Below are 12,883 nucleotides of genomic sequence, written 5' to 3' on the forward strand. Positions count from 1 at the left end.
AAAGCTGAACAACTTGAGCAGAACAATACACAATGATAATGGACTATATACAGACCAATGAATAAGATAAAAACTCAGGAGGTCATTTTGACACAAATAAAAACTGAACAAATATGTGGAAGAGTAGTATTAAATTCTCAGCAAGAATTTAATAAATTTCTGTAGACTATCAGAGTAATACTTACCAAAGTCTAGATGAATCAATGGATGCTAAAATTAGTGAGTTATTTTGAAGGAAACAGGATATTTACAGATTCTCTAAACATTTCTCCAAGATATTTATTAGTTACAAAATAAAAAGCCATAATTTCACAGTGGAGAAATGTGGCAGGCACCACCTTAATCAAGAGATCAAGGTTAATATCACTGGTAATTATGTATATATTAATATCATATCCTGATGTGACACACTGAGAAATGCACATATCATCTGTGATATTCTTGGCAAAAATGCATAACCTCAATCTAATAATAAGAAATCATTAGACAAATCCAAACTGAAGTATATTCTACAAAATAATTGACCAGTACTCTTCAAAGGTTTTTAAAGTTAAGTAAGACAAGGAAAAACTAAAACTATCACATATTATTATAGGAGACTAAGGAGACATGACAGCAGAATGAAATGTGGGCAACTGGAAAGAGAAGACATCAGCAGAAAAAATGATTTAAAAAAAAAAAAACAAAGACTGCACTTTAGTTTACATTACTGAACAAATGCTAATTTCTTAGTTTTAAAAATTGTGTTATTTTTATGTAAGAGGTCAACATTAGGGAAGGGTGGGTTAAGAATATAGAGGAACTCTGCACTCTTTTCTAACTTTTCTATACATCTAGAATTATTTCAACATAAAGCTTAAAAGAACAGAGAATTCTTGAAACCTTTATAAGGTAAAGAGCATAGATAGCAATTTTTACCTTATAGTAAGAATTTTATGAAATGGCCAGTAGTTAGTATAAATTTCGCATAAGGAAACATACACCCACACACCTACAGATATATATGATTATAAACATTTTTCTTTTAAAATTGAGTCTTATAAGATGACCGCTGGCCCTGTATTAAATGAGAATCAAACCACTGAACTACATCATATGGTTATCTCAAGACCTATACTTAAAATATTGTATTTAATGTTAGTAGGCTCTACTTTATTACAACTAACTGGCAAACTAAATCAGCACTGTGTTAAAAATTAAAGCAATTCTTCTGAATTCTAAAAAGAACGTACTTACCAAAGGAAAAAAGATGAGTTACAGGAAGCTGTATGGATCTTGTCTCTTTTTTAAAGAACTCACAATCTACAACAAACTGAAATATAAAAATTGATTTATTAGAAAAAGTAGAATTAAATTCACAGTAAAATGCCATGATGTTTGAATGGAAATAGAAGACTATAATCTCAGCTTTGGTGAAAGTATCAGTGATCACATATAACTGTCTCTTAGGTGCCAAGAATTCCTCAGGGAGAAATACTATGCTGTAAAAACTTAATAAACAAGCTTAACTTAATTAAACAAGTTAATTTAAATTATTAGTGGGTCATTTTTATAATTCATAGAACAGATTCAACAGATTCATAGCAATGTTTTCTTATAATTTTAGATATTTGTAGAAGGTCATTAAAGGATTGACCAAAGATTCATAATTCAATATTAAAGATTGAGATAATACATGCATGATTACTTTCCTAGTTAAAAGGAAAATATAATTTTGTTACACATTATTTTTAAAATATCCTACTTTTATTATGTGTCTGTTGTCTAATTAGACTACACAAGGCTTTTGGAGATTGCCATTCACAGATTGTTTAAGTTACAGTACACAGAAAAAGGCATATGATGGTTTATGAAAAAGAAATGCTTTTCAAACAAGGAAACTTAAAGTGTAACATCCGCACCATTACAATTTTTGTAGGAACAACATTTCTGTTTTATAATATTTCCAATACCACGTTAAGAAACTTTATTCTTAATAATCTGCAAGAGGAAATGTTTCTGGCAAAAGTTCAAGTTCAGTCATGCATAAAGGTGCAGGCCTGTGATCCTAGCACTGGGGAGGCTGTGGTGGATCAATTGAGGTGGATCAATTGAGGTCAGGAGATCATGACCAGCCTGGTTAATGATACCCCAGCTCAAAAAAAAAAAAAAAAAAAAAAAACTAGTGCAAGTTCATCAAAATAATCTCCACAATGCAATCAAATTATTTTAGTCACTGGAACAGAAGAAAAAATTAACACCTATCTGTAGATAGCCAGCAGTCTGCCATCTACAAAAAGCAAAGAAGGACAGTGGGATCTAACCTAGGCTTTTCAGACAACTCCACCTTGGATGGAGCAATGTTTGCCTCTTAAGTAGATTTTGGATTGTTTCTGAAAGTGAAAAACAGATGAGGGAAACTGCATTGAACTGTAGAACACACGTGGGGAAAAAGAAAAACTTGTTAAGGGCTTTTGTTTTTAATTTCTCAGAAGGCAAAAAGAACAAAGACATTTTCACTACAGAAAGCAGCTGTTAAAAGACTGCACAAATCATTTATTGAACAGGATTATTCGTTATGTTTTTACTAAGTGCTTTTGGGTGAATCATTACCTGAGACAAGGAAGTAGTTTTTATATGCAAATGCAATCACTTTGTACAGGAATTTAAAACACATACATTTTATTACTGCTTTAAAATTTTGGCTATACCTTTAGTGTTGCATAATGGAATAAATCCTTATGCAAGAAAGAGAGAATTCAAAGGTCTCTAAACATCTAATAGGTTTAATTATCTTGTTTTCTGTCATCAAAAATGCAGATAATTGCACATTTGTAAATTCAAAAACATTAAGAAATGGGTCGTCTCAAACTTTTTCACCCTGTATTTGAACATGTGTAACCTTCTAATGATAATGCTTGCAGATATGTAAACATTATGAAAGATCTAAGTTATCATCTTAGTGAGACAAGGTAGTGCAACAGTAGAGATAGCAGTATTACTTTCCAAAGAGCACTAAGACATGTTACATATTTATTAGGTTGCAAAGACTGTATATTTGTAGAAAGGCTTGCTAATTTCTTGTCATAATCAGGGAGGGCCTTTTGAAGTTTGGGAAAGATGTTAGACTCATTTAAAACCAACTTACCTGATAGAAAAACCCCTAAAGAGAGCTTTTAGTATTGAAGATGTTGAATTACCTCTCACTTGAGCTAAGCAAAACAAAACAATGAATCCATTATAAGGTACTTGTGAGATTCAATCTTTGAGATGACTCCCAACTACACCCCCTTTTTATTTCCCTATTTCTTTTAAATTTTCCTAATTATTTTGCCCACAAATCTCATGAACTTTCTCATTCAAGAAATATTTTTTAGGGGTCTCTATGTGGTAGTCATTAAAGGTTGAGAATACAAAGTAGAGTAAAACTTATCTGGTTGTTACTCTCAGAGTTTACAATATGATGATGGTAATAAGGACATAAAAATTATAATTTAATGTTATAAACTATTCAAAGAAGTTATAAACAGAGTATCATGGGAGTAAAACATTATTAGAGGAGTCTAGAAAAGGAAAAGAGGGATAGGACACCTAGGTTGGATCTTGAAGGATAAGTCTGCTGGGTAAAATGGGCAAAGAGGAGAACAGGGAGTTCTCTTTACCTTCTTTCCTCCCCACTAATTCTCAAAATCAACATCCTTTTATTTATGCTCACTTCCCTAGTACAAGCCCACATAATTCCTTATGAGGTATTTAGTCTTCCTATTTCTGATCCATCCTATGCCATAAACAGATTAATCTTCCAAAATAAATTCTCTCTGATCCCATTACTATTATGAGCTTCCTACTGACTGCTGAATTCTACAAAGTCCTGAACGTTTCAAACAAAGCCTCCACAATACCACCAAGAACTATTTTTCCAGACTTTTCTTCCATTGTTACTATACCCCTGATGGTCTTTCTTTTAAAATTATGTACTTATTCACTGTTTCCCAAATATATACTATGCTTTTTCACTATGCTTTCTGTGCTTTGCTCTCACTGTTCTTATGCCTTAAAGTGCTATCCATTACAACTTTTTGCAGTGATGAGTTTCTGTAATATGACTAGTACAACTAAGGAACTAAATTTTAAATTTTATTTAATTTTAGTTTATGTTTAAATAGCCACATATGCTAGTGATTTTTTTTTAATTGACAAATAGGGGTAGAATGTTTACCCTACCTATAAAAATTTCAACTATCCTTTTAGGACATTTTAAATGCCACTCCAATATAAAGTCTTTTTTTTTTTTTTTTGGTACTGGGAATTGAAAACAGGGGCAGTTTACCACTGAGCTACAACTCAGCCCTATTTTTTCATATTTATATTTATTATTTTTAGACAGAGTCTTGCTAAGTTGCTTAGGGTCTCGCTAAGTTGCTGAAGCTGGCTTGGAAATTGCAATCCTCCTGCCTCAGCCTCCTGAGTTGCTGGGATTAGAGGCATGTACTAGAATACCTGGCTTAAAGCCACTCTTGATTCCTTCAATCAGATTTCTCTTCCTTTTACGCTTTTTATGGACTTGCTATATTCTAATTTGCATTATATATACTTGTGTATTTCTTTTTGTTTTTTTTTTACTGCTCTCCTATCCAGAAGTGTGACAAATGAGTGTAATTTGTGTATCTCCTATAATTCTTGTTAGTATTGAACATAAAAAGGCATTTACTAAATAACAGATTTTTAAGACTGAGGGATAAATGGGAACTAGTTCTCATTTGGAACAAAGGGACTTGGGTTTATTCTGCTTAGTTCAAGTTGCAGCAGATCATCCTAATAAATTAACAGTCTAAAGTAGAGCACCAAACTGATCATTGTTTTAGATACACACTATACAGAAGAATTCATCAAACAAATTTTTAAATTTAGCATAGATATTCCCAATCTGATAACAACCTTGATCCACTTGTTACCTTACTTCCATGAATAGATGGTACATAAACAACAAGATGAGACAAAGATGGATAGTCTTGAAGTCTTAACGTCAGAGACTAAAAAAAAAAGATAAAAAGCTGTTTTTATTTCTTAGGTAGAGATTAAAGTATGCTAAAATAAAGATAAATTACAAACACTTATTTCTCAAATAGTGAAAAAAAACATTGCATAGAGTCATAGAATATGTGCTTAGCATATATGAGAGCCCTGGGTTGGATTCCTAGCCACACACACATATACACACACACGCACACTTCAAATTTATGTTCCATACTTCATAATATGCCCATGTTTACATTTTCAGGTAAATAATTAAATTTACAGAAAGTCAGATTCTTAATAATTATGTTCAATATGGACCACTCAAAATATTCCTTGACATATCCCTTCATGTAAGACAAATGGCACTTAAAACACATTATTTTATAATACACTATATACTATATATACTGTATTTTATATCATTATTTTCAGGATTGGTTTTTTTGTAATCTGGCTATGTGTCACAGATGGCATTACAGATGGTATTTTTCTCCACATTTTGGTAGTACATGACAAAGAAGACTCAGTTGTTGACTAATGGATGCCAAGTATGATAGACAACTTTTACAATTTAATTTCAAATGTTTCTCACTGAGTTTAGGTACTAAAGAATATCTGCTTAGTGGTATAGATGAACATCATCTCCTGAAATTTATTTCAAAATAACAAACACACAATATGGCTAATAATGTACCCCACTAAAGGGAAGAATTATATTTCTCAAAATTAAGACCAGATTCTATCACCCATATTTTGAGAAATGAATATGGAGGAGATTGGTCTATTCAATAAAATAAAAGCCTCCCAATAAATTTTTTAATCCAGTTTGTTCTCTGGAAACAGATGTGGGATGAGAGTGGACATATGTTATAATATGCTCCATTAAGAAATTCCTATAGTACTTAGTTTTCCACTTTTTTTCAGAAATATTAATGTGGCCAAGGAGGACAGAGGTGCTGAAATTAAAAAACTGTCAGTAAGTTGAGTGGTCTTCTAACAACCTGACTAGAAGCCTAACTTAGCAATCTCTGAAATACTCATGTGTTCTAACTAAAGGACCACATAAATCAGTTACAGGCAGCTGAGACCCACCAGACAAATGGTAGATAATTAATTAGGAAGAACCTGGATATTTTTGTGTAGTTATTCACTCTAATAGCTTCTAAATATTTATTCTGAACAATGGAAAAGTATTGAATTTTGCAGGGCTTTGTTGAAGGGTTCCATATATTTCTTAACAGTTTAGTCTGCAGAGATGTCTAAAACTGAAACAATTCTCATCTTACATTACCTTTCTTAATATGATATTAGCATGAATAAAACCAACAAAGTTTTCACTTTAATCATTCCTTTAACCTTGTGGCAAAATAATTTTATGCTACTTATAAACAGCTAACTCACATTATATTAAAAAGTTTATATCTAATAATTATAATCATCTTGATAATGCCTAAGATCACAGAATATTATGATCTTTGTTTTCTAACTTCTTTCTTCCAGCATTCTCTATAAAAAGTAAGCCACTGGAATAGCTTAATCTGATGTTCACTCAGTTGTTTCTTATATTCAGAACAATGACACAGGGGCCTAGAGTTTGATGAACACACTGTTCAATATCTGGAGATCTAAAAAAACAATATAAGCATTTTATGATTTTAAACAACAGGAGCAAAGTACATTTTATAAGGTTTTTATTTGTGTGTTCCTAACTCTTACATTATAAGATGAATAGAATATCTAAATTGGAATTCAAGGACATATTTAATAAACCTTATCAACAATGATTAATAAATATATCCTAATACTTTTGTTTGTTCGGTGCCTGCCTGTAAGGTTAGGCTAGAATCAGTGAGCAATCTTAAAACTGTATAAGTCAAATTACTTCCCTACAATCTGTAGGGAATTTAGATAATACAAATACAAGTAATAATCCATTTCATGAATGAATATGCACAAAGAAAGACTGAACAAGGTGACAGAAAAAAACTGCAACCATTCAAATGAAAATGACTTGCAATTATGTTTTATGTCATCATTCCTCTGTTGGTTTCTCTCTGTTAGTTCAGATTACATAGACAAATAAGTATAAACATTCACAAGCAAAAGTAACTTAATTGTTGTTAATTAGGATATAACTGGGACCAACCAGTCATATTTTACTTTCAAGCCTATGAGTCTAGCACTCATTAGGAAAATATGTTTTTATTTTTTATTTTTTAAAAATTTTTTGGTTCTGGGGATTGAACCCAGGGTCCTGTGCTTGTAAGGCAAGCACTTTACCAACTGAGCTATCTCCCCAGCCCCTGTTTTATTTTTAAAGTATAGATTTACTTGAAGACTTTATTATCAATTCTGGCATAATATAATCAGTTATAATAAATAAAATTTGGAAATAATAACATTCTCATAAAATTTTAGGATTATTTTGACTTTTCAATAATAGATTTTGAGAGTAAACAAATAAGCCTTTTAAAAAACATTGCTAGCCTATCAATACACTTAAGGAAATCACTAATAGTTATTAAGTAAATCTCTGCTGTGATTTATTACTCTGGAGAATTCTAGACAAAGATAAATTATCCAAGTGTTTGATCACAATGTTAAATTGAAGTTGATCTGGTAAATTACTTCAAGTTTCTTTGAAATGCCCACTTCCCTACCACAGGTACTTCCTCCCAAAATAAAATGCTGAGTATAATACACAAATCAGTTTGTAGTTGAAGACAGACCATTTAGATACATTCTCATATTTAATATTAAAAATCCATCCAGCTCTTTTGGTATGATGCTCTAACATATAGAGACTTAGAATACTGTTATAAGTTCTTTTCTTTTCTTTTTTGCAGAATTAGACATCAAGCCCAGGGCCTCATGGATTCTAGGCAGGCACTCTATCAATGAGCTCTACCCCAGTCTTTAAATATTAATTGCATGTTAATTCTCATCAAATATATTTCTAAAGAAAATATTTCTAAAATGTAGATTAGCAATCTCAAGTTTACATAATAACTAAATTAATAAAAATATATTCTAAAATGTCTATAGGCTCAAGTATCTTTTCTCCTGAATATTAAAATTGCAAAGCTATAATTTACCTTAATTGTTGGCAGAAGTTCAGCTTTCCATGATAAATCAACTCCTTGCCGGCTTTGAAATAAATACAAAAATATAATTAAAGAACTGTATTAAAGTATTATAAATTAAATTTCAGAGGAAAAAGAAACCACCAACAAACCTAAGAGTTATAACTGAAGTCTAATAAATCTAATCTACTATACTGTGTCCACGTAGTTTCCCTGGCAACCACTTTCAATGTTTACAAAAACTACTAGTACAGTCATGTCTTATCTTTTCATTTAAAAATCAATACTATAATTTCATACAGGATGAAAATGAGTATAAGAATATATGTAGCTATTCCAAAAGTGTGACTTCTAAGTATTGCTTATGTTGACAAAAATAAAGAAGGGCACAGGTTCAAGACTTACCACATAGAAGTGCTGTTTATGCAGCCAAAAATCCAACTATTTGTATCCTGTTAATAATGCAAAGAAAAACACTAAATATTACACAAAATAATTATATAAAACAAGCATCTTCAACACTTTCCTGCTACATAAGTAGGGGCAAAGGAAACAGTAGCTGTTTGTGATAAAGAAACATATGAGATGTTTTCACAAGTCACATAGGTGAAAGACAGGCAAAGATGTCTAATGTATAATTGGATATGTAGGTAAGAAGTTACCCTAGAGCAGTATAAGAGAGTGACCTAATAGGATCTCACCATAAGACCTATGCATTTTTAATTGTTGAACCAAAATTTTCAAAGAATTCAGTAATACGTGGACTAGATAGTTACACAGTAAGCAACCTTCATTTTAACAAAAATAGAAATAGAATAGAAACAAGGAATAGACTCATAGAAACAAAAATCCACTGAAACAATTAGTGATTAAAAATAAATTTTATTTTAATAAAATAAAAATTACTATATAGCTTTTACTTGACTATTTTAGTTTCCATTTTATTATCAGTAGATAACGTCTACACAAATAGGAACATGTACAGACTGAGGCACAATTCCAAGGGTTTCATCAGCATGGGACTGGAATGCCGCATAGTACTATGATGTTTTAACAACATTCTGTACTCAACTTTAGTCACTCAGAAGCAGCATGACCCAACAACTTCTAACTATTAAGGAAGTAAGAGCAATGATAATTCACCTACTAAAATCCTACCAGAATGTAGGGAGTAGCATTGTCATCTATGTAACTCGCTCTTAGTATTACAGATCAAACTATGAAGAAATCCACCTGTTCATTCAGAGCACTTTACCACTGAGCTACATATCTAGTCCTTTTTATTGTTCTGAGACAAGATCTTGTTAAATTGTTGAAGTTGCCCTCAAATTTGTGATCATCCTGCCTTCGCTTCCCAAGTAGCTGGGAGTACAGGCATGCATCACCACAACTGGCCCTAAACCACTCTGTAATAGGTTTTTGTAGCTACTAATGGAGCCTATCCTCAAAGGTAACCCTCATTATAAAAAGTACCAATATTTCATACAACCTACTTCAGTGTATAGAAAATTCTGGCCCATTCATCATTAGACTGAATAGATAATATACTATTCAAGTCTACCATAACATATACCACATTGATATAATTTCTGTGTCAAAGGACAATTTCAAATCATCAAGAAAACTTTCCTAAGTCAACAGACTACAAGAACTGTACTGAAAGCCTTAGAAGTTACACAGGAATTACTAATTTCTAAAGTATGTAAGAAAATACTACTATTCAAAAATGTTATTCTCAGATTCTGTCTGCAGTTCAAAACAAAGAGTCTTCAATGACTGCTAACATCATTAGATGTGATGGAGTAGGAGACACAGTTCTACTGATAGGACATTCTTACCACAAAAATTTTAATTTGAATCTAATCAAGATTTTAGATCTAACTACCAGTTTACAGAAAACAATAGGGGATAAAAATACACAATAAAAGACACCACAAGAATCCAATCGGCTAAATTCAGAATGTTAAGAAATTCTGTGGAACATATACCCACTTTCTTGAACAAATGACAAGGAGGGAAAAGGTAAGGGGGTGATTAGAAAAGAGATTTTAAGATCCAGGAGCCTAAGACAATGTATACACTTCAATTTTTTTATTCAAATAATTTAACGTAAAATTTAAGTGAGCTAGCCAACTATGGGGGTGCATGCCCATAATCCCAGCAGCTTGGGAGGTGGAGGCAGTATCAAAGTATTGCAGGTTCAAAGCTAGCCTTGCCAATTTAGTGAGAATGTAAGCCATTTAGGAGACCCTGTCTCAAAATAAAAATAAATATTTAAAACGGGCTGGGAATGTGGCTCAATAGTTATGTGCCCCTGGGTTCAATTCCTGGTACCAAAAAAGAAAAAAAAAGTGAGCTGAGGAAAACTGAATATTGAATATCAGATGACATTAAGGAATCAGTTCTAATTTGGTTGAATAATATAATGGTATTATAGTAATATGTAAAATCCTTATCTGAAGAAAAACATATTCAAGTATTTGTGGATAAAATGATAAGATGTCTGGAACTTAAAAAACAAACAAACAAACACTTGAGTCCAAAAAAGATGAAAGGATTAAATGACATAAGAATAACAAAACACTTATAACTGTTAAAGCTGTGTGTTGGTTACAAAATAAAAAATTATTTTCTCTATACTTTAAAATATGCTTGAAAATTTTACAATAAAAGTTTCTGGAAAGAGTTTTTTTTAAATTCACCACATGACTTTATAGTACTTAATTTATAGACATTAAATATGATTAAGGGCCCCTCCAATTAGCCAAGTGGATAATCTGTACTTTGGTAAGCATTCTTCTCAATATAATAGACTTCCTCCCTCCTTTTCTTCCTTTGCATTATGAGAAATTCAACCAAGGGTGCTTTACCATTGAGCTACATCCCCAGTTTTTTTTTTTTTTTTTTTCAATTTTTTATTTTGAGACAGTCTCCCTAAACTATAAAGGTCTGAGATGCTTCTGTCTCAGTCTCCTGAGATATGGGATTATGGGTGCATGTCACTGTAATGTAAAATTAGAAATTGAAAATTTAGTATTAAATTGAGTGTAAATATTTTAAGCTATCACTCTCAGGACCAGATTCTCCCAGGTTAAACTGCCCATTCAGATTTTAGATTGAGAGATGCTAGTGTCTGAAAGAGTTGCAAAACTTTGGTTATTATATTAACTTACAGTATTCTTTACAATGGCTGTCCATCAGCTTTTCTACAGACTATACTATAAATCAGATGACAAAAGTTACCAGTAAAGTGATGTATTAGATCTGTGTTCTAAAAAAATATAAATAATCTAACAGTAGAGAAGAAAATTAAAATTATGAAAGATATACATATAAAGTGAAGAATCCTGAGATATATCAAAAAGAAAATTCAGGATAGAGAATAAAAGAACACAAATTATTAAAAATTCCTTAAGGTAAGAAATGCTGATAAATTTCAAAATTATTAATTGACCATTCCTAATATCATAATGAAAACATGCTATAGTATCTAACATTTTTAAAAAGTATGGAACACTTCATAAATTTGTATGTTAAACTTACCTAGGGGGCATTCTAATCTCTGTACATTCCTTTTTTTTTTTGGTATTGGGGACTGAATCCAGGGCCTTGCACATGCTAGGCAAGCACTCTACCACTGAGCTACACTCCAGTTCTCATTCCAATCTTAGTATAGGTACTTTTGAAGTAAGCATCTAACATATTTTAAAACAATGCTTAGTATATTAGATATTCATTAAAAAGAAACAAAATTATTGCCTTGATATAATTTAAATCTAGATTGCATTATATAGTTTACTATTTAACATCTACTAAAAGGTATAGAACATTTTAGTATGACAGTTAATGGAAAATAGGATTTACTTTATAAAATTCTTATGAAATAGCTTTGCTTAACTATGTTCTTTAAAAATATGAATAGAATGGAGAGGGAATGGGATTAGTAAAGACAGTAGAATGAATTGGATATAACTTTCCTAGGTTCATTCCTAAATACATGACCAATGTAACTCCACATCATATACAACCACAAAAATGGAAAGTTATATTCCATGTATGCATGATATGTCAAAATACATTCTGTCATGTATAACTAAAAAAAATTAAAAAAAATAAATACAAGAAATGGAAAAAAAAGAAATGGAAAGTGCAAAAAATATGAATAGAATTTTAGAATAAAAGGGGTTTTGAATTCAATTCCTTATCTGAACAGTGTCTTTGTAAATCTGAAAGACAGGAAGTCCTAAACTAGATTCAAAGGTATAATAGTATATTATCTTTACAGAGAAAAATCTGATTAATACTTTTCAATCAAAATACCACTCCACACAGATACTTTTCAGCTAATTAGATCTAATAATAGGTCAAAGCTAAACCTATTAGATATTAATTGAATCTAAAAAAATGAACAAGCATTTCAAATTTACATACAATGTACCAATTATCTTACCAGCATGGTGCTCTGACAGTAGACATGAGTGTAAATTTTTCTGTGATTTGCAAGAGGAAATGTAAAATAGATCTTATCAGATTCCTAAAAAGAGAAGCAAAATAATAAAGCTATGAGAGGGTAATCGTCAAAAATTTAGAAAAATCATATGAATAATTATTCTCATTTTATTATTCTTGGTGGTGTTAAGAACCAATATTCTAGGAGTGAGAGAAAGAAAATAAGGAGGTAAGGTAAAGATTAGGTATAAACTCAGAGATCCCAAATTTTTGTATTGGAAGTATCATTACAATGTCTATTATTTGGTAATTTTGGGCCTTGAAATCATAACAAAATAAATTTCTTAGTTCTG

The 12,883-nt window shown here is 31.2% G+C and overlaps 1 protein-coding gene across 1 annotated transcript in view; it reads right to left on the reverse strand.

Annotated features, from left to right (window-relative positions):
* PGAP1 (post-GPI attachment to proteins inositol deacylase 1) overlaps positions 1-12,883 on the reverse strand; it is an 82,239-nt gene that overhangs the window by 26,831 nt on the left and 42,525 nt on the right. Inside the window, exons 10-14 of the mRNA XM_079132584.1 lie at positions 12,532-12,615; positions 8,487-8,533; positions 8,094-8,145; positions 4,935-5,012; positions 1,237-1,312 (exon numbers count right to left, since the gene is read on the reverse strand). Coding sequence (XP_078988710.1) covers positions 1,237-1,312; positions 4,935-5,012; positions 8,094-8,145; positions 8,487-8,533; positions 12,532-12,615 — 337 coding nt within the window. The remainder of the gene's footprint in view (positions 1-1,236; positions 1,313-4,934; positions 5,013-8,093; positions 8,146-8,486; positions 8,534-12,531; positions 12,616-12,883) is intronic.

The sequence above is a fragment of the Sciurus vulgaris genome (genome assembly GCF_902686455.1).
Source record: "Sciurus vulgaris genome assembly, chromosome: 3".
NCBI classification, from domain to species: Eukaryota; Metazoa; Chordata; class Mammalia; order Rodentia; family Sciuridae; genus Sciurus; species Sciurus vulgaris.